Genomic DNA, 22,250 nt, shown 5'->3' on the forward strand with positions numbered 1-22,250 from the left:
TCTGTACGGGGACAATGAATAGATAACATGAAGTATGAGTATGTGTGTGTAGAAGAATAAAATGACATACATTGCACAGTACCTGTCGTGTAGTCCCATGGACATGGTGTCTCCTCTATGCACAGGGTGGTCCATGCCCAGGCACAAAACCCCAGAACACCTTTAAACATCAGCAGAAAGATGAGAACATCATGAGTTTTGGCAATAATCACGATAGGGGTGAGATCTAATTTAATAGACTTATTTTCTGTGGGTTAACACACTCGAGCCATCTTTGACCATGTTTAAACATGTTGAATTGGTCTTGAAATGTCTGATAAGTGACATACTGTAATCAGGTTGACTGTCTCCGTTGGTGTCTTATGGTGCAGTGTGAATTAACCTTTATACTCAACATGGCTGCATTTATTTGACCAAAAATGCTGTAATAACAATAATTTTGTGAAAAATTAATACATTTAAAAAAAAACATTTTATTTCAAATGCAACTTATTCCAGTGATGGCAAAGCTGAATGTTCATCATCCATTACACCAGTCTTCAGTGTCACATGATCTTTCGTCATGATTTGTTGTCCAAAAACATTTCTTATCACAGTTAAAAGCAGTTTTATTAGTATTCTTTTATAAATAGAAAGTTAGATAATGACAATATCTTTCCTGTCACATATTTAATTAAACCTTAAAATCTTAATGACCCCCACTTTTAAAATGTACTGTATTCGTTAAAAGTATACTGCTAACAAAATTCACTTATATAGTTGCTATAAGGATTTAATATTTATAGTTGGAACAAAAATATTGATGAGTCATCATGCATTACACAGATTTCTGTCCACTCAAAATGAGAAATATCCTTCCACTGCAAACAGCCAGAAAGTAAGCATCGAGTCATGTTCATGGCTGTAATGCAATTAATGCCTATTTGCTATTTTTCTATGGCACAAACCCTTCCATATAACACACCCAAACTTTTTCTTAAAGATGCACAATATATCAGATGATATTACAGTTTTATGAGTATTTAATTGTTTTTGCTAATTTCCTCTCTTTTCATGGATAGGATACTTTGGGCATCATCTTATGCTCACTTAAAGGGATAGTTCACCCAGAAATTACAATTCATTTGAGTCATTAATTGTTCACTCTCATGTCATTCCAAACCCATAAGACCTTCAATCATCTTTGGAACACAAATTAAAATATTTTGGATGAAATCCGAGACTTTCTGACCCTGCACAGACAGCAATGCAACTGAAAAGTCCAAGGCCCAGAAAAGTAGTAAGGACATCATTAAAAATAAAACAGTCCATGTGACTTCAGTAGTTTAGCTTTAATTTTATGAAGGTATGAGAATACAATTTGTGTGCAAAGAAAAAAAAAAGATGACTTTATTCAACAATTTCTTCTCTTCACTTTCAATATTCAACCCGTGTTCATGACAGTACCACAACACCTATTTGTGCATTCCTATATCTGTAAAATATCTTAATCTTAAATATCGTAAATCTCTGATTGCACTGTATTTTATATATAATTATTTTCTATCTATTACTGTTTTAAGATCATTTTAACATTCTAAATTGTCCGCCACCACTGCCAGACCCTATGGTTTTGTGAAACACCGTTCTTTTGCATTCGGGTATATAAATTCAACATTGATTGAAAACAACTGCTCTGGTATCAGATTGATATCGGTATTGACAGATACTTAGATTTTTTGGTATTGGTTCTGAAAAAGTTCTATCAAGCCAGCCCTACTGAAGTGACAAAAAAATGTACAGGACACCAAAAGGCACCCTACAGTGATATTGACCCCCTCATCATCAGCCACCATACACAGTTCTCTCTCACAGATATGGAAACAAAGCTGAAGAGCAGACACTGAATGCCACGCCACCTCTGTGCAGACACACTCGTGACAGCTGTGACCATCTCAGTGACCAGCTGGAGTGTTTAACAGCTTCATTCTACAAGAGGGTGCAGCTCATAGATCAACAAGCCAACCGCTGCAAGAATAAAGTGTGATCAGACTAAAGGCTGTAGAAGAGCATTTTACATGGGCTCATCCTTACTGTGTTTCTTCATGTCAGTCACAGAGAATGAACAACTATAGTTGAGAAGTTGAAACCAATTAAATACACTTTCTGAACATACAACACCTTTAAAAAATACAACAAGCTGTAGCCTACCTAGAAATCTAAACAACAGCTCATCATTTGGTGAAGAAATATTTCCCCTATATCACACTAAAGCTGGCTCTAAAGTCTCTGTCCAGGCTGTAAGGATGAGCACTTTTGAATGCATCCTACCATGGAAAGAATTTCTGCACTTCAACGGCTTGTACAATTCTTCCTCATTGCCATGGCAACCACGGTGTCTTAGCAACAGACAGAGGTCAAAGATAAGCTGTGCTAAACACCCCAAACCTCACTGAGATGTCTCCTTATAGACTTTCAAAGAACTAATAGTTTCACTCTGGCACACACACTTTAATGTGCTTTTAAAACAGTCAGTTGCATCAGAGCTAGACAAAAAAAAGAACCTTCACTGTCAGTTAAGTCCACAGTCACTCTCTGTTGTATTTATTTAATCAACCTTTTCCAAAAATGTGCTAAAAGTCTGCAGGTAATCTCTGAAACATTCTGCAGGCCTGTCAAAATAGGTGGCATTATAATTTTGTTAATATCTGATATTTATTTTTATTTAATTTGTATTTATAGTAATTTTTTATAAAGTTTTTTTTATCTTTCGTTTTAGTTATTTAGTATTTAAAGTTAAACTAAAGTAAAATGAAAAATATTGCCCTGGAAAGGAGTGAAAATAAAATTTCTAATAAAAAATAAATAAATACGATTTTTACATTTAATTTCAGTTGAAGGTCTTTGCACACGAAGTCTGAGATATTTAGGGTTGGAAATCGTTAGAAATTTCCAGTTCCGGTTCCATTAAAATCATTAAACAACTATTTAAAAAATAGGGGCAAGGAAAAATGCCCAATATTAAACTACTCAATGCTCAATACTGTTCATTACTTACTGTCAACTTAATTTAAAAGGTTGGAAATGTCAAAAAACATATATTACAGTATTTGGATCTTAATAAGTAGGGTTGGGTTTCGTTAGAAATTTTTCAGCTCCAATTCTGGTTCCATTTATGTGAATTCTTATTAGTTTTTTTTTACTATTTTACCTTCACTGAATGTAGTGTTGCTGCAAAGTAGTAAGTAATGTTGAGTCCATCAATCAGCATGTGCTTCAAAGTTGATGTTTTTTACACTATTAATAACATTTTGCTTTTTAAGCAGGATTAAGCTGGTTGACCAAATAGTCCCTTGAGGACTGAGACACTTGTTCACTTCCCTAAATGAATGAAATATAAACTGTTATACTTATAACCATGTATACACACTCCATAAAGACCTTATCTTACAAATAATAATGCACACAGGAGATGAAAATAAATATTTTTTATCACTCTTGAAATGACCTATGAACTAAATAATCTATCCCTCTTACTGACATAACAAGAGCAGTCTATTTATTTAGTGGTCCAAGTTGAAGTCAGTATGTATTTTAATGACAATATGGGACAAATGTTCGGCAGTTAAAGAGGTAACGTTGTTTTTAGTCGTATTAGTCATCCTTTCCTATCAAAATGCTTGCTATGGATGCGAAAATGAAATAAATCAACCTTATACATTTTTTCTTTTTTTTAATGACAGTCGAAAGTTTTGGAGGCAGTGTGTAAACGCGATTAACACAATCTAAGATCTTATTTATTTTTTTACGTAAAAAAATTTCTGATTCAGCATGCAAAGAACTTAACATTTATTTTTATTTCAAGTAATTTTAATGGTTTTAGTTTTTATTTTGGTTAACTAGTGCCTCTTTCACACAGCAATTTTTTCATCGTGATCGTTTATCTGCCTTCTGGTAAAAGAGTCACATGATAACGTGCGTCATCACTAAGAAACACCCTTCAAGGCATTGGTCCTGGCTATTGTTCACACAGTGCTCATTCTGGGACGGATCCTGGCTATGTTACTAAATCCCCGACCCGGGATCGTTCCCGGGATTAATCCTGGGTTGTGTTTGCATTCACACAGAAGGCACATTGGCAATTTTCCAGAATCAATACCCTGTGTAAAAGGGATGTATAACAACCTTGCTGTGCATTTTATTATGGCCACCTAGACCAACTTCCCTTCTCTAAATTAGAAGCTATTCTTTGTCTGTAATGTGATACTGCATTGTTCATGCCATCACTCAGAACTGAATGTGAGGCTGGAAATCAATGCTGGATTAAACACGGCAATGACGGCATCAGAGCCCTTATAACCCCTGTCAAATGCAATATGTAAAATCTATACCAGAGCATACAAAGCTGTCATTTTAGCCATTGACAAAGTTTGACATGACTAGTAAACTGTCTCCATAAATGGAACATACAACTTGAAGAGGTCATACAACTATTAAAATAGGATAAAAGTGTTGAATCATCTCGTAAAAAGCCTGCATCTGTGGGTTTCTGACACATTACTACACTGTGTGCTAAACCACAGCCCACTACCACAGCCCACCACATATCACCCTCATCTTCAGAAGTTTCAGGTTGGACTACCCACTTCAAAAAAAAAGATAATCTTTTCACAACCATTACAATTTTTCTCCTCTTTTTTTTTTTTAGGATCCTAATAAGAGAAGCCAGAAAGAGAAGATGAATTTGAATATGTAATGTACAAATTATAAAAAAAGGCTTAATTATAAAATTTTTAGTGTACGATAAAAACAGACATCATTATTTCAGTAATAAAAACACAGCAGGATTCAAAATAAGATGTAAAATAAATCAAAGTAGAAATTACATCAGGGAATTTGTAGTGTAACTCTATCTTAACAACCGTGCCTCTCCCCGTCTAGCAGAGTGGAACTGTAGTCACAGGACCCATAAACGAGTATTCATAGTTCTGTTACTAGCTATATGTTCACGTCTGAGGCAAATATAAACAATGTACTCCATTGAATGGCTTTAGTTTAAAACTATATTATATATATATATATATATATATATATATATATATATATATATATATAAATCATAAGTGCCTTAAAAGTCACGTCAAACTTAAGAATTCCTTAAGAATTAAAAGCAACAAATGACACGGCCAGGACAATATGCAGAACATATGCTAAATTAAGGTTTCAGCCAGAGGTCCTTGGGTAGAAGAGCTTGTTTTTAGCTATTAGTGTTATGTTACTGTTGTCATGGCATATGAGCACATGATGGCCCTTACAGTCCCCAGCTGCTCTGAATCACGCTCTTGATAATTGAGCTCAACTTTTGTCACACTCTGACAGCCGGAGCAAGTATCTGGTAGCTAAGAAAATTAATTTAGAAGTCCTCAAAAGCTGTTTGATAACAGGGTTAACAACTTAGCAAGAGTTATTTGGTTAGATTGTCCTTAATTACTCAGTTTGGCTGATATCTGATAACTTTTAACATACTGAATCGAACAGGTTTTATTTTAATAAAACATTTTTATTTTACCAAATTAATTTACAACAACAGCACCAAAGAAATGCGTGTTAGAAAGTGATGCTAAACACAAACAACAGGAAAACAGCTCTGGTCACCATCAGAACAGCAGGAGTCCATCCGAAACAACTAGTAGATAATCATAGAAGCCTTAAATGAACAAAAACAATGCACACATTTGTTAGCAGCACTTCGTTTTGTCAGGGCGATGAGTTTGTAGTACTCGTCGTTAGTTCAGACACAGAGTTCGGGGTTGTGGAAGCGACTCTTGGCGACATGTCTGCTCGTGTTTATGTAGGAACGAACACACGAAGCACACACAGAACCCGCCTTACGCCCGCGCGGAACCAAGTCTAGCGGCAGAACTGGAGCTGTGACTGTAGCCCTGCTTCTGGTTTAGTCCGTTTTTTGGCTCAGCTCAGCTCAACTCTTATGAATAAAGGACCAAACCTGAAGCACTGATCCCCATTCGCAGCTTCGCTTCTGCTGCTGTGGCTACATTTAACGTTAGCTTCAGCTGTCAACAAGCTACTTTTCTTATTGAATGATGTATATATTTTACGTATATGCCACCGATATGCCAGTTTGCCAGATATAATACTAAACAAATAAACTTTTAAAAGCCGTTTCGACTTACCACAACCTCAGGAATTTACCCTTGTTTTCTTCTTAGACCCCCAAATCCACTCTACTCATGGACCTCACAAAGCCCCTCCTCTCTTATTTTTCATTGGCTGTGGCTCAATGGAATATGTGACGTACGACTTGCTGATAGGTTTACGTTTGTGTAAATCAATTCTTGACACTAAAAACTTCCGTTACTAAAATAAGTATATGGCGCAGGGATACACGCAGTGATTGGTTGATTCTTCCACAGTCGGGATGTTATTGGACGGTACTGTATAAATACCAATGTATGTGAAGCACTGTTCGGCATGACATCACTGTATTGTTTACTTTGATTAGTAGATTGTGCTACAGCTTAACTTTGGGATTTATAAAAGCATTATTATAACACCTGGCATAAGCAATTCAAGATGAGATAATGTCATAACTAATATATTGAGATAATTGAGAATGTTGTGAAATTAATGCACTATATATTTAAAAAGAGTTACAAAACTATCACATGTTTAATTTAAAACTAACAACTAGCATCGATAATCTAGAGACTTTGCTAAAGTTGCTATGATACAGAATTACACAGACCCTAGCCTACTGCACTCTCCAGTGGATGAAATTAGGAATCACAATATCTATCTATCTATCTATCTATCTATCTATCTATCTATCTATCTATCTATCTATCTATCTATCTATCTATCTATCTATCTATCTATCTATCTGTCTGTCTATCTGTCTATCTGTCTATCTGTCTTCTTATTTTCTTCTAAACGCCATGGGTTTTATTGTAGTAAAAGTTTAGTAACCATGTTTTTCTTTGTGTGTGTGTGTGTGTGTGTGTATGGATTACCATTTGTATAAACACAGTTTTACTGCAAATAACATGGATAAACTATGGTTAGTGTGGCAAAACCATTGTTAATTTATGGTTACCAACCATTGTTTAACTATAGTAACCATTGGTTTTTGTTATTTGTAATAAAAACATGGTTAATTTTCGTAAGGGCATCTATCTATCTATCTATCTATCTATCTATCTATCTATCTATCTATCTATCTATCTATCTATCTATGTATCTATCTATCTATCTATCTATCTATCTATCTATCTATCTATCTATCTATCTATCTATCTATCTATCTATCTATCTAACGATTCATCGGAACTACAGATCAGCTGTCCATGGCTCATGCTTTCCAAACACCGCGAGATAGTGCGAGACTTCGGTGGACGCGAGAAGACCTGTCCCCGTTTCTGTTCCTCCTCTTGGTTTGTTTTCGATCATAAATCCCGGTAGGGGATCTTCCCGATATGTTAGGATCACTGACAGTCCACACTAAACGCATCGGGCGGACCTTCACATTGCATTACCGACAGATTAGAACTACATAACCTGCTGAATTTGCTTAAAAAAAATAAAACGTAATCCCACTGAGATCGTGTAATTTAGGCCGTGTGTCTTCAGGCGTCATCGTACTTTCAGGTGAGCGGAGCGGCCGCTCCCAGCACTTATGTCATAGACGCGCGCCAGGAGCAAATCCAGATACTTGTCAGACGTTAATTTTGCCGTTTTCTGGTTCACAAGCTCTGGGACTTTTTCCTCGTTTGCTGAAACAGCAGCAGTGGCGGCGGCCTCTGTATGCAGACCGGGCTCAATGGCGTCGGACACCAGCGATACGGAGGAGTTTTACGATGCGGCGGAGGATGTTAACTTCACTCCCTCACCTCATGCGTGAGTCTCATTTCAATATAACAAAATGCATATTATTCTAAATGCATCAGGTTGATGTCAGATGTCCGTCATGTGAATGGAGAATGAACCTGCGCCTGTCACAGCTGTCAACAGTTGCTCCATTCCTGGTTTATAAATTTACTGCTTCTGTACAGCCATATACCGTTTACTATGTGCATACATTAAGTCATATGACTTTTGCATTAGTGAGCTCTCTACCTAGACAGTCTTTTTTGGCTATTCGAGTCAGCTGAGGGGTTTTGAAACATAGCCACAGTCTCGCCTTGACACGTCACGTTCATATGATGTTGCTGTTATGTTGTTTTGGTATTGTCAATTGAACTAGATGGGTTTAAAGCCTTTAAAATCCTAAAAAAGAACTTTCTTAGTATGTTATTTTGTGAAAAGAAAGTCATTAAGGTTGATGTTTGGAATAATCTAAGCATATCAGGTTTGGAAATGTGGGGGATGGAGTCCACTTCAAAAGAGTACTTCTTGTGTCCATGAAATAGCCTCCAAACACTATGCAAATGTCCTACATCAATATGGTTTTGTGGGATTTTCTGAGTCTGTGGTTTAAACATTTTAAATATGTGCCCCTAGTGAATCTCAGCCATTTCCAGCTCAAGTTGTTATGCAATTTCCCCACTGTATTCAAGTATTATTCTCTACTAATTCTCTACCAATAAAATTACTGTCTAACAGTTTGTAAATCATGTATTTAGACCGAGATATATTTGACAGGCAGTGTTTTAGTCACAAACATGACCGCTATTTTCAGAAAAAGAGCCTGGATGACTCAGATTCTCAGTGTGAACGAAGACATGAAGACTTGAAGCTTCAGAAAAATAATTGCTCTTTTATGAAGAACGAGTCTACTTGTTAAGTATAGAAAAATCCACCTGTTCTTGTTATCCCAGCATGACTGGGGTCAAAGGTGTGTGTGAGAAGAGCTGTGACAGTGTCGGAGGAAGGTTATGACAGTGTCATCTGTGAATGTTGAAGGCTAATTTAAAAGTTTGTGTTTGGTTGCTGGGCTATTGCTTAGAGTTGCTGGATAATGGGTGTGAGATTGAAGGGCTTGTCTGTTCATGAATGCTGTTTAGTTTTAATTAGGCGCAGACTTCATGTAAGCTCAGTGCTGGGAGGAGCCCTCACACCCACTGACTGTTTATGTACACACACAGCTTTATTAAGGTTGACTAATTAGACTTCTCTTGACTTTTAACAGTGTGAACACTAACAAATTCTAGGCACCTTCCTAAAGGAGCTGGATGGCCTGCTGTCCTCATTTCCTGAGGACGGCTGTCCACATTTAGTCTTTGACGACTTTATCATTCATCTGGATGACTTCTGCTACAGACTTCCATTCACTCCTTGCTTCATTTGATCTCAGACGATTTACCACTACAAGCCCGTGCAAATCAGACAGCCATCTTGACTTAATTTACACACGCAATTGTATTGCGGACAATATTCTGGTAAAGCCCCTACATATCTCTGACCATTTCTTCATTACATTTAAACTACATTTTGCTACCTGTGTGCCCCAACCCCCCATACTGGTTACTTTTAGATGAAACATTGGCTTTCATTCCCCCTCCCATCTTTCCTCCGTAGTATCCTCCTCTCTTCCCTCACCTACCCATAGCTCATCTGTGGATGTGAATGTAGCAGATTACACTTTATGCTCTAATTTAACCTCTTGTCTAGATGATATTTGTCCTCTCCTCCAGAGCCCATGTTATACCTCTCTATATCTCCTTGCACTGGCTACCGGTTGTGGCTCACATAAAGTTCAAGACATTAGCCGTGTTTCCACTATCGAGCTAGGACCGGGCGTGCTAGTGCGTGCTAGGGCCAGTCGCGTTTCCACTGTCACTTCCGGGGCTTGATCGTGCCTCGTCGGGGCTTCCTCGGGGCCAACGGCCAGGTTTTTTCGGCCCGACGAAATCCTTGGGCCAAAGCGGGCCAGTTGGGGCTAGAGGAGGGGTTATGAACAAAGGCGGAGTTTCTCAGCGTCTGGAGAGCGTCAGCGCGGATCATTTCAGAAAGATAACAGCTTTAACACCAGCATTAAAGACGTTTTAAAATAAGTTGAGCTCAAAACTCACTCTTAGTTAGCAGCAAGTGTTTGAAATAACTTGATCCGATGTGGATTATAATCATTAAACAAGGCAGAAATATTTATAAGTGATGTAAAAGACTATGCACGCTAAACATTAACGTTACTATAGTAAACATGCTAAATATGACCGCTTGGATAAATCAGACATCAGCTTCTTATTCTCTATTATAATTGTGTATTTATTAAGTAACATTTTATCTGTCGTCTCGTTTCGTGAGTTTAGCTCCACGTTGCATATCATCAAAATATAATAATTATTTTTGTTTGGGAGCTTTTATAAAAATAGAGAGTCTGCGCTGAGGATCTTTTCAGAAAGATAACAGCTTTAACACCAGCATTAAACACTTTTTTTTTTTAAATAAGTCAAGCTCAAAACTCTCTTTCAGTCAGCAGCGAGTGTTTGAAATAACTTCATCTGATGTGGATTATAATCACTAAATAAGGCAGAAATATTTATTAGCGATGAAAAAGATATGCACGCTAAACTTGTTACCATAGTAAACATGGTAAAATATGACGCTTGAAGAAATCAGACGTCAGCTCCGAGAGTTTAGCTCACGTTGCCTATCATAAAAGAATATAGCCTAATAATGTTTTTTGTTCGGGAGCTTACAAAAATAGAGATATTATCATTAATTCTAAATGTGACGGTTACTGTGGCTAATAAACAGAAACAGACTCGACTGAATAAGCAGGCTATTTTCATGAGCGTTAAAAATAAATAAATAGAATAGAAATAAGTGTATTTATGTGTGAATAATTTTGAGTCCTAATAAATTAAAACAATATGATCAATGTATCACTTATTCTATAGTTAAAACATTGATGATTTTGAATTTGAATATATAACAAAGCATGCAAACAAACTGCCGCTTTTATCATGTTCGTTTTGTGATCGCGCATGTTCCAGGGACTTATTTCTTAGTTTTCTGATAACTTCTCTTTGTTGGTGAAATAATGAGGTTGCATGACGTTGTTCTGAGAGGCGTGTAAAGGGCGTGTTTTAGTGACGTGCAGCGGTGCTTCAAGCTCCACTGTGGAAACCCTGCGCTATTCTGGCCTCGTGCTACTGGCCCGGGGCTATGAGCCCCGCCCGGCCCGCTTTAAGCCCTGGCTCGCACTGGCCCGACAGTGGAAATGCGGCTAATGATGCTTGCACATAGAACAGCCACAGACTCAGCACCCGCCTACTTCCACTCACTATTATGCATCTACATCCCCTCCAGAAGTCTGAGATCCGCTAGTGAGCAATGCCTCATGGTACCATCACAGAGAGGCTCACTTTCCAGAACATTCTCGTTCACCATTCCTGGCCGGTGGAATGATCTTCCCATCCCTATCTGGAATGCTGAATCCCTGACAATTTTCAAGTGACAGTTGAAAACTCATCTCTTTCTAAACTACTTCGCTTCACCATAAAAAAAATGTCCTCTTTATTTACTCCTCCTTTTTCTAGCTCGTACTTATGTAAACGATGTCTAAAACTTGGTATTTCAAGCACTTACTGTGTCTGTTTGCCTCTTTAAGAAGAATTGCTTTATCTATCCCCCAATTGTAAGTCGCTTTGGATAAAAGTGTCTGCAAAATGACTAAATGTAACACTGCTGAAGCAAATGAAGACTCAAAATCCACATGTTTTTTTAATCAAATATGTGAGCATAGGCCTATGTGTCAAAATGTAGCTGTGTGTGCCCTGGTGACCTGTGTTATTAATTAATTATTTGTTCTTTTTCCCCTTATAGGTCACCGGCAAAGTTTGAACTTCCTCTGCCTGGGGTAAGAGTTTCCAGTTATTTACATAAATGTTTCTACCTGTGCACTACAAAGTGAAAATGTGATAAAAAAAAATAGCGAGAATTTACTTAGCAAATAGAAAGTAATTTAGCAGCATTTGCCCATGGGTGGTTCCAGACAGAATCTGCTGATTTGATTGCATTGGTAAATTGTGTTAAAGGGGTCATCTGATGAAAATTTCGTTTTGGAAGGGAATGCACCCCTGATCTGCCTAAATGCTTCTATGTTCACACAAATCATTCATGATTTAGCTTCACAAACAGAAGAAGTGAGTAAAAGGTTTTTCTTATGTATCTATGCAAATAGCCTTTCCCAATAATGTGCTAGTTAGCAAGTTTCGTAGCTAAATACAGCTAGATTAAACAGTACTGCTCATTACCCACAGAAGAGGGGGCAGGATGAGCAGAGCTCATTAGCATTTAAAGGAACATGAACTAAAATGGCTTGCTGAAAACAGAGCTGATTTTGACAGGGTAAAAAAGTGTTTTATTACATTACCATTGATAAATTTTTACCAAAGCATGTTATAGACTTTTCATTAAGACCCTTAAGAATCATATCAACTTGTGGAAAATGGGTATCCGATGACCCCTTTAAGTGAAATTAGTTGCACTAAAACCTTATTGGTAGCTGAAAAAATAATGTGAGCAAATGACCGTTCCTATCATTTAAATGAACATGCAAATGGGGAGGGTGTTCATCCAGTCAGATTTTGTGTTGGCCAGTGTTTGGGTTTGCTTGAGGCATATGCCTTTGTTGGATGATGGATCTAACCTTTTAGAGAAGTTCTTTAGGCACATGAGTGCAGAATGGAAAGATGATCAGAGGTTGATAGTAGAATTTGAGGCTTTGCTGTAGTTCTGTTTAATCATTTAAATAAAACCGATCCTGCCAAACAAACCAGGGCTCAACTGCTGTTTAAAGAACTTTTTGAGAATTCTGGAACTGTATTTGACTCTGTAAAAAATACTTTATTTTTGTTGTAAAAAAAAAAACAAACAGACAGGGCGGTTTGTATTTAAGAATTGGATGTTTTCAACTGTTGCTTTTGATTGCCTGTAGGGTCCTGCAGAGAATGTGGTAGAAGAAGTCGCCGCTGGATTGGCTCAGCCTGAATCCCGCCATGACGATTCTCTTCAGGTTTGGCCATGATAAAGCTGTGCAGCTCTTACTTGCCGCTTTTTTATTCCTTATATCTAGTTTCTCTCTTTTCATTTTCTCTTTGTTTCACTTAAAAGTAATCATAACAGAAGCATTCTATGCTCTCTAGTGTATGTTTGCTTTTGGATGTCTGCCCAAAAAATAGGTCATTTCTCTCAAGTGGTCTGTGTCAACGGGTTAGTTGCAACCCAGCAAAACAAAAGCTTAATGCAAATATTAAATCTCAACTTGCTGTCTAATCATGCTTTATTAAGGTAGAAAAAGAAGTAGCTTGTTAAATAAAATTTGTAAAGAAACGGGAAAACCTTGCATCAAAGCATACTCAGTATTTTGTGCCAGTAAACAAAAATCAATGATTATATGTGTTTGAAACTCTCCTGATAATTCGTGCATATTGCAAGTTGTCTGGATGCCAAAGTTTTCTTGATCAATAAATGTGAACCCTGAGCTCTCGAGACATAAATCATTGATGTGGTTAAGAAACACTGTAAGTTTAGATGCCTAGTGTAAACAAAGCTTTTGTTTGTTGCATTCTACGTGAATGCTAAAGCACAATTTTCTTACTGTCCCTCTTTCTGATTGTTGTTTCCAGATCATTGACAGTATTATTGAAGAGAGTAAGAAAAGTGGAGTGGAAGATCAGCTGTTGAGAGGAGAGGAGGCCTGTGCTGCCACATCTGAAGGGGAGAGGGCAGGAACAGAAGGTTGCAGTGTTAAAGAAAACCTGGTTCCTGAGGGCGCCTTGGTGCTTCCAGAGGATCCTGATGTAACACCGCATGAGTCGGGTTGCATTGAGCAGTTGCCTGATGTAAGGCCGAAGGAAGTGAGGTCAGAAGACATTCAGGACAGAGCACCGGATGTGGCTGGTCATGACCAGGCTATGCCACCTCCTCCTGACATTACAAGCGCTTTGGGTCAACCATCGCAACCCACCTCCCTGCCTTCTGCAGAAACGGCTGATATTCTTGAGCAGGTCCCTATGAGTGATGCAGATGGCCCTGGCCCTTCCAAACCTCCCAGACAGTTTACAGTGGAGCCAGATATTGTAGCTAGCACCAAGAAGCCGCCGCCCTCAAGGCCACCTCCGCCCACTGGGGCTCCACCTCCAAGGCCGCCTCCCCCCTCACGGCCCAGCTTTTCAGCTAAAAAATCCCAGGAAGTGATGCGACCAGCAGGGCTAGAAAGTAAGAGTTTTTAAATATTGTTGGTTTATTAAAAATGTAAAAATGCCACTCTGACTATGGCAGTTAACACTTCTGGCAGTTAACACTTCTGACTGGTATAAAATGAAATGTGAAATATTAACTTAGTAATGACTAAAGCGATAACATTCTCTATGATTGGTCAGTCTCCATAGAGCCAGCGGACGAGCTGTGTGGTTTGGTCAGCCCAAACGCCACATTACGATGTATCGCTAAAGAACTCCAGCACTCACTGGACCTCGCTAGCGCCACAAGTGGTGATAAAGTGGTCACTGCACAGGTTCACATTTAATTACAGCCATTTCAAATAATCTAAATATTTAGATTCCACATGAATATTTGCCATCGTACATTGATGTCTGTTCTTTTGTATAAGCAGGAAAATGATGAGCAAACATCAAGTCCTACTGGAAGTGAGACTGCTGGACCGCAAAGACCAAGGTCTAACTCGGGAAGAGAGCTTACAGATGAGGTAATGTTTGTGTGCACATACTTGCATTCACGTGAATTTTGCAAGATGATCATAAGAATAGAGTGCTGCAGGAATTATGTAGCTTTGTAGGCCAACCTAGAAGTTCACACTCTTTCCCTCAATAAAAAGGACTTTTCTATTAGCTTTAGGATTATTGCCGAAAAAAGATGTGGGTTTAAGACTCTTATAAATGAACTACTCGACTGTCAACAACACCACCACTAAGCTTCCAAAAACCCTTTCAGTCTTTATTAGAAATCTAAAAGTTGGACAGTTTGGCTTAAGGACATTTAACATCACAGACAACATGCAGTTAAAGTAAAAATAAAATGCATACGTTTATAAAGACTCACAAGTGGGATTGTTACTGTCTGATATATTTTATGTTTTAGAATAAAACTTGGCATTTCATGGGATGATGGAACTTTACTTGCTTCTGGGTTTTAGGATGCATTCCTGCCGCACTCTGTGAACTAAAAAGTTGGAGGGACACAATCTAAACTTTAGCAAGACTATATTAATATGGTTAGGTTTCCTAATAGTTGTAACAGATTAGCTGAAAAGCAGGTATGTGGGTAATAACCATATTAGGAGGGCGACTGTTCCTTCATTCATTCATTCATTTGCTTGGTTGTATTTTACATGGCCTTCTGCAGTTTTATGTCTTTGTGATATAATGAATCTCCTACATTGATTATTACTCAAGGCAGTAATCTTTGTGTTTTGTTATGCAGGAGATTCTTGCAATGGTGATGATCAAGAATCTGGACACTGGTGAGGAGATCCCTTTGATCCAGGCAGAAGAGAAGCTCCCGACTGGAATCAACCCGCTCACACTGCACATCATGAGGAGAACCAAGGAGTATATCTCGTAAGAACCACCAACTGTTCACTTGAATCGAAGATGTAGATACACAAGTTGGCTCCATGAAAACATGGACAAATTTTCAAGATGTCATAACAGCTAAGATGTACTACTGTATCCTATAATCCACAATCCATCATAGAGTTTTGGAGCTTTTCTAAACTGATTTTATCTTTCATGTGTAATATCAAGGATCATTTTTCTTTTCTGACACTCTGCTTGTGCTGATGTGGTGGTGCCCTCAGGCAGCAGATTCGAATCCTTTCAGTAATCCGATTCGCTACACTCTCATCTGCCCTCATTTTATCAGCCAGAATGAAACCTACAGACTGTTTTTCTCTTTAGAAGGGCGAAGGCATGTAATCCCTTCTCCTTTTCCGCTCTCTTCTGATTTGAAACCACTTGAACACAAGTGGAACATTTTGGCAAGAAGTGCTTCATAATGCTGAGCTGATAACAGTTTTGTAGTTTCTGTTCGTGTGGTTAATCTGAAACATTTGGGTAGCTGGATCAGGTCCTGGAACAGTGTTTCTCATTTCTCGTTTTACATCAGGATTAAATGCAACCTAATTTCGAAAGCCAGCAGCTCTGAACGCTTTAGGGTGGGATCTCACACGTTCTTTTTTTTCTTGGCAGAAATGATGCGGCGCAGTCTGATGATGATGAAAAGTCTCAGCCTGCACTCATAGACACAGATGGAGGGAAACTGAAACAGAAAACGTAAGAGATGGATGTTTATTTATAACAGTATTCATAGAAAATAAATTGTACTTAACTGTTCAAAAGTTACATTTTTGTGTTCTTTTAAAGAAGTCTCTTATGCTCACCAAGGCTACATGTATTTGATAAAAAATTCAGTAAAACAGTAATATTGTGAAATTATTTTTAGAATTTAAAATAACAATTTTTTTCTATTTTAAAATGCAATTTATTCCTCTAATGGCAAACTTGTATTTTGACACACGATCCTTCAGAAATCATTATAATATGCCGTTACAGATGCTTTGATTTCTTTAAAAATATTACTTTTGAATGGTAGTGTAACTGACCGAATAAAAAGCATATATCTTGAAGGACCTCTGAGGGTTATTTTTTAAGACATAGTCTGTTCTTCTCTATTCACTCAGTACACAGCTGAAAAAGTTTCTGGGCAAGTCTGTGAAGAGGGCGAAGCACTTGGCGGAGGAATATGGAGAGAAAGCCGTAAATAAAGTCAAAAGCGTTCGGGATGAAGTGTTCCACACAGACCAGGATGACCCATCCTCCAGTGATGATGAGGGGATGCCGTACACCCGACCGGTCAAGTTTAAAGCTGCTCACAGCTTCAAAGGGCCCTTTGACTTTGACCAAATCAAAGTAGTGCAGGACCTGAGTGGAGAACACATGGTGAGGAGAGCGCGTGTGACCTTTAATGTGAACTTTAGCATGTTTTGTGATCTGTGATGTAGTTAGTTCTGTCTTCCGTGATTTGACCACTTCTCCTTCCCCTCTGTCTCTCTCAGGGTGCTGTCTGGACAATGAAATTCTCTCATTGTGGGCGGCTGTTGGCTACAGCAGGGCAGGATAATGTGGTTCGGATCTGGGTCCTAAAAAATGCCTTTGACTACTTCAACAATATGAGAATAAAATATAACACAGAAGGTAACACAAACACACTCTTGTGTATATAGAGACTTCTGTCTATTCCTAACATCCTGTAGCTTTCACAAAGTTCTTAAACTGTGGCCGCAAAAAGTATTTGAACAGTCTGTGGTTGTCAGATGTGTTGAATGGACCTGTTCATAATGAAATGAATTACTAGAGCTAGATTTACATTTAAAAGATGAATCGCCACTTACTGTGTAGTTTAGCCCAAGGTTAAGCTTGATCTTTGTCTAGGAAACAAACACTGAAAATCAATAAAAGCGAATGACTTTCAAAGCACAGCGCTGTTGTTTTGCTGCCGATGTTGAACGTGTGCAAATCAACCAGCTCTGCTTTAAAACCTAGCTAGATCTACTTTTTTGAGCTTGGTTTCCTTTTAAAAAAGAAAAAAAAATAATCTCTTTGGTGTCTCCTATATCTCATAGGACGTGTGTCACCATCTCCCTCACAGGAGAGTCTTTGTTCCTCAAAATCAGATACTGAAGGAGGGGTAAGGAAAATTTCTGAAATTTGCTTATTCTGAAGTTGTTCTTTATTTTGTATTTCATGCTTATAAGTGATGATTTAAAGCTGTATGATATTGGTCTCTCCTGCTTTCTCTCGCTCAGTTTGTTGCTGCAGTGGAAGATGCAGACACTGAGGACAGAAATGTGCCATTCCGGCAAGTTCCGTTCTGCAAGTACAAGGGTCACACAGCTGACCTGCTGGATCTGTCCTGGTCCAAGGTGAGTGCTTACGGTCATCAGTGCTCTACTGGACCACTTGAGTTTGGAAAACATTTGAAGTTCACAGCATAAGATAGAGGAACCGGACATAATTATATCGCTTCTTTTCTGATTAGAACTACTTCTTGCTGTCATCCTCAATGGATAAGACGGTTCGTTTGTGGCACATCTCTAGGAGGGAGTGTCTCTGCTGTTTTCAGCACATAGACTTTGTGACAGCCATTGCATTTCATCCCAGGGTAAGTGTGCTTCTCGTGTACTCTGGTATACACTACTTTTCGGGGTTGGAAAAAGCAGATATAAGTCCAGATTTACTAACAGCTTGTGCTAGTGCAAAATGTCTTTTGACGTTAAAATAGTACTGCCAGTATTTACTGAAGCTGCGCAGTGAAGAATTAGCTCTGAAAAGGCATGAGCACAGTTATTTTTGCACATGAACTCATTGAATATACATTTGTAGGAGTTTCCCTTTCAGACGCAAAATTTATGGGAGGAGAGTATTAAACTGGACCAAGCAGTGCGATTTACCATATTTTCCGGACTATAAGTCACACTTTTTTTTCATAGTTTGGCTGGTCCTGCGACTTATAGTCAGGTGCGACTTATTTATCAAAATGAATTTGACATGAACCAAGAGAAATGAACTAAAAGAAAACATTACCGTCTCCAGCCGCGAGAGGGCACTCTATGCTGCTCACTGCTTCTGTAGTCTACACTAAGCAGCATAGAGCGCCCTCTCGCGGCTATAGACGGTAATCTTTTCTCTTGGTTCTTGGGTCTAAATAAATGCGACTTATAGTCCGGTGCAACTTATGTTTTTTTTTCTTCGTCATGACGTATTTTTGCACTGATGCGACTTATACTCAGGTGCGACTTATAATCCAAAAAATACGGTACTAATGTTTGCGCTAGTGAAAACTGTTTTTTTTTGCCATTATATAAGCATGTCTTAAATTAGGCGGTAATTTGCTCTGCTTTTGATAGATTGCGCTGGTCATTCTGGAAATGCTCTGGCTGCATCTGGGTTCTTTTATGTGCACATTATCAGTAAATCAGCCGCAGAATTTTCCCCTCCCATCAGCGCTTTAATGGAATAACACTCTAATGCCAATTTGCCCTTTTTATTAAATCTGTCCCCTAGTGCAATATTATTATAAAAGGTTTTTAAAATTTAATTTATTCCTTTGATGGCAAAGCTGAATTTTCAGCAGCTAACCAGTCTTCAGTGTCAAATGATCCTCCAAAGATCATTCTAATATGCCGATTTTATGCCTTAAGAAACATTTCTTAGCAATGTTGAAGAATGTTGTGCTGCTTAATATTTATGTGGAAACATGAGGAATTTCTTCAGAATCCTTTGATAAATAGACAGTTCAAATAAATACCTTTTATTTTAAAATCAAATTATAAATGTATTTTACTGTCAGTTATAATCAGTTTAATTTGTTCTTGCTAAATAAACAATTGATTTCTTCCCCGTTCATTGGAATGGTAGTGTATGTGTCCACTATGATTTGAAAGTTTGTGCTTTTTCTAAAAACCCGCAGGATGACAGGTATTTTTTGAGTGGTTCTTTGGACGGAAAGTTGCGGTTATGGAATATTCCAGATAAGAAAGTGGCACTGTGGAATGAGGTGGACGGACAGACGCGTCTGATAACAGCAGCTAACTTCTGCCAGAATGGAAAATATGCAGTTATTGGCACCTACGATGGACGCTGCATTTTCTATGACACAGAGGTGAGCATTTCTGCTTCCAATCCAACCCTAAATAGTCGATTATAATCACTTACTCCTCCTTTCATCATGCTCTGCTTAGCGCCTTAAATATCACACCCAAATCCATGTCCGCTCCACGAGAGGCAGGAATCGTGTGGGCCGCAAAATCACCGGTATTGAGCCGCTGCCAGGAGAGAACAAGGTAAGAGGAAACAGAAAACGACTGCAGATAGACTTAAACCCCTATTTATTTACTGAAATATAACTTGAATGATGTTTTTACTCAAGTCAAGGTGATCAAACTTGACACCATCTTTTAGTCTCAGTTAATGCCAACTTCCGTTTTCTCTGCAGATCTTGGTGACGTCAAACGACTCTCGCATTCGCCTGTATGACCTCAGAGATTTGTCTCTGTCTATGAAGTACAAAGGCTATGTGAACAGCAGCAGTCAGATCAAAGCCAGCTTCAGGTGAGAAGAACAAGTCTGAAAGACTCACAGCCCAGATATGTCCATCTCTGATCTCACACTTCTTCTGAACGCTGGAAAATATGAGTGAATCTCAAGGATCTCATCTTGTTCTTGCAGTCACGATTACTCTTTCATTGTGAGCGGCTCGGAGGACAAGTATGTGTACATCTGGAGCACATACCACGACCTGAGCAAATTCACCTCTGTACGGAGAGACCGCAATGACTTCTGGGAAGGGATCAAAGGTAATGATGGAACAAAAATGAATCATACACTGAGAGCAGCGGCAGTTAAACAGATACAAATATTCCAGTTAGTATTTGTTTTGGCAGTCTGTCAAATAGTAGACTTCTGGAGTGTTTGACTGACTGAAGGTCGTACAGCCACCATGTTCAAAACGTGCTCGTGATCATTAGGACTGCATGATTAGTCCAAAACAAAAGGTAAATGTGATGTGGCTAAGTGAGATTGACAAATCAAAAGACTGCAATTTATTTAAATATACGTGCAGGGCAAAGCACATCTTTTACAAATGAGCAACTCATGATCTGTTGCTTTCCATCTCTGTGAAACATGGTTTGGAGCAAATGCTGTTCGACCTTTATTCATCTTTGCATCTGGCAACGCATCGCATACCAATCATCTTCATAAACTTGAAATGATACACACCTAAAAACCAGCAGTTGTCAACAAAAAAACAAGCTTTGAAGGGATAGTTCACCCGAAAATGAAAGTTTTACTCACCCTTGGGTCATGCCAAACCTGTACGAGTTTATTTATTTTTAATATTCAACGATACAATAATTTAAAACTTAAGGACATTAATATTGATTTATTTGTTAATTTGAAATTGCTTTCATTTGATTTAATTATTATTAGTATTATTTGTATTATTATTATTTTAGTCATATTGATCAATTTGTTGGCCCTTCAAACAAGCACATCAAACCTGGAGTGAGAGTGTTGGTGTTTTCTTTAAAAAAAAATTATCAAAATTAAATGTTTTCCCCAGTAGTGAGGTTCTAACAAAAATGACTACATGTACTTATAGGGTCTTAAATGACTGTGCTTTCTGCTTTGCAGCTCATAATGCTGTGGTTACTTCAGCTATTTTTGCTCCACATCCGGATCTCATCGTGCCTCAGGAGGCTGGGACAGAGAAACCAGACTCGGACTGTAAGAGTGACAGCACAGATGACTCTGAGACCATCCCATCAGGTACTGACTGGAAATAGCATTGTGAGATCACACAACTATAATGTACAAAAGTAACCCATTCTTCTTCATCTTTTCCTCAGGGGCCCTAAAAACAGACCACTCTGAAGTTTTGCTGTCTGCGGATTTCACTGGAGCCATTAAAGTTTTTGTCAATGTTAAGAAATACTGAGTGCTTGTGCTGAATATGACACACAGGAAGTATATAGAATTGATTTTAAAAGCTCCTCTGAGCTTTTGGACAGAGCTAAAAAAAAAAAAAAAAAAATCAGTGACACTTTACTCCTAACTGAGCCCCCATTCATTGACCAATCAGCTGCTGGAGAGTGTTCTGGGAGGTGGAGATTATAAGCCCCGCCTTATATGCAGAGAATAGAGACCCAGGAAGTTGGAAGGTGGGGACGGTTGAGAAGCAGGGACAAACGTCATTACAGCTATACGCCTCCGTCTTTACCTTCCTTTCTTTTTAATTTGATATCATCTGAAGAGGTTTTGTTGTATTTTTACTGTATGTTCAAAAAGGGCTTTTATTTGCAGAGCAATGATGCCATTTTAAAGAATGAGTGAAACGGCAAGCCTGTATGGAGACAGAATGGATATGGGAGCCCTTTAAACACACACACACAGACTTGAATTCCCTCCCACACACTCTAACCCCAAAGTCAATGTTTCTGGAAAACACAAAATCTCACATTTCCAACATGAGCACGAACTCAACTAATTTCAATTTAAGAATCTTTGTCAGTGTTATTTTATGTTGTAAAAATAATTGAACATGATTTTTTTTAGGTGTATGATTCCAGAAATAAATAAAAAATATATATATTAAGATTTTCCATCTATGTTTTTTTTTTTTTTGCATGTATTTTCACTGCTATGTCTGAGCAAAGGAAATATTTTTCATGTAATATTAAATGTTTTTCTTTTAGAGCAATGGCAATTGAATTAAAAAAGTCCCTTCTT

The 22,250-nt window shown here is 38.2% G+C and overlaps 2 protein-coding genes across 8 annotated transcripts in view; one reads left to right on the forward strand and one right to left on the reverse strand.

The window, feature by feature from the left end:
• Nucleotides 1–6,279, reverse strand: part of LOC127957943 (kelch-like protein 13) — a 48,140-nt gene extending 41,861 nt beyond the window's left edge. Inside the window, exons 1-2 of one of the 4 annotated variants that reach the window (XM_052556669.1) lie at nucleotides 6,174–6,279; nucleotides 83–160 (exon numbers count right to left, since the gene is read on the reverse strand). In XM_052556669.1, coding sequence (XP_052412629.1) covers nucleotides 83–135 — 53 coding nt within the window. In that variant the 5' untranslated portion in view covers nucleotides 136–160; nucleotides 6,174–6,279. Of the gene's footprint in view, nucleotides 1–70; nucleotides 161–6,173 lie in introns of all 4 variants that reach the window. The other 3 variants (XM_052556668.1, XM_052556672.1, XM_052556671.1) reach the window with 3 other exon arrangements.
• A 1,085-nt stretch (nucleotides 6,280–7,364) lies between these two features.
• On the forward strand, nucleotides 7,365–22,116 carry LOC127957435 (WD repeat-containing protein 44). 4 transcript variants are annotated; one of them, XM_052555967.1, is made up of 21 exons: nucleotides 7,381–7,644; nucleotides 7,747–7,893; nucleotides 11,764–11,797; nucleotides 11,976–12,083; nucleotides 12,878–12,955; nucleotides 13,569–14,160; nucleotides 14,325–14,458; nucleotides 14,558–14,650; nucleotides 15,385–15,521; nucleotides 16,152–16,235; nucleotides 16,643–16,901; nucleotides 17,018–17,156; nucleotides 17,585–17,649; nucleotides 17,768–17,884; nucleotides 18,001–18,123; nucleotides 19,432–19,623; nucleotides 19,703–19,804; nucleotides 19,957–20,072; nucleotides 20,190–20,317; nucleotides 21,156–21,290; nucleotides 21,371–22,116. In XM_052555967.1, the coding sequence occupies exons 2-21, from the start codon at nucleotides 7,817–7,819 to the stop codon at nucleotides 21,457–21,459; spliced, it is 2,802 nt and encodes a 933-aa protein (XP_052411927.1). In that variant the 5' UTR covers nucleotides 7,381–7,644; nucleotides 7,747–7,816; the 3' UTR covers nucleotides 21,460–22,116. The 4 variants fall into 4 exon arrangements, with proteins under 4 accessions (XP_052411929.1, XP_052411927.1, XP_052411926.1 ...); XM_052555969.1 differs by lacking the exon at nucleotides 11,976–12,083 and having other exon boundaries at nucleotides 7,365–7,644; XM_052555966.1 differs by having other exon boundaries at nucleotides 7,381–7,893.
• The last annotated feature ends 134 nt before the right edge of the window (nucleotides 22,117–22,250 follow it).

The sequence above is a fragment of the Carassius gibelio genome, chromosome B5, assembly GCF_023724105.1.
Source record: "Carassius gibelio isolate Cgi1373 ecotype wild population from Czech Republic chromosome B5, carGib1.2-hapl.c, whole genome shotgun sequence".
NCBI lineage: Eukaryota > Metazoa > Chordata > Actinopteri > Cypriniformes > Cyprinidae > Carassius > Carassius gibelio.

Excerpts from the sequence above, each read along its gene's own strand:
- LOC127957435 (XM_052555966.1), top strand. The coding sequence starts at position 7,817 with ATGGCGTCGGACACCAGCGATACGGAGGAGTTTTACGATGCGGCGGAG. Across the intron at positions 7,894-11,763 it reads TTCACTCCCTCACCTCATGC|GTCACCGGCAAAGTTTGAAC; the intron begins GTGAGTCTCATT and ends TTCCCCTTATAG. Across the intron at positions 17,157-17,584 it reads AATAAAATATAACACAGAAG|GACGTGTGTCACCATCTCCC; the intron begins GTAACACAAACA and ends TATATCTCATAG.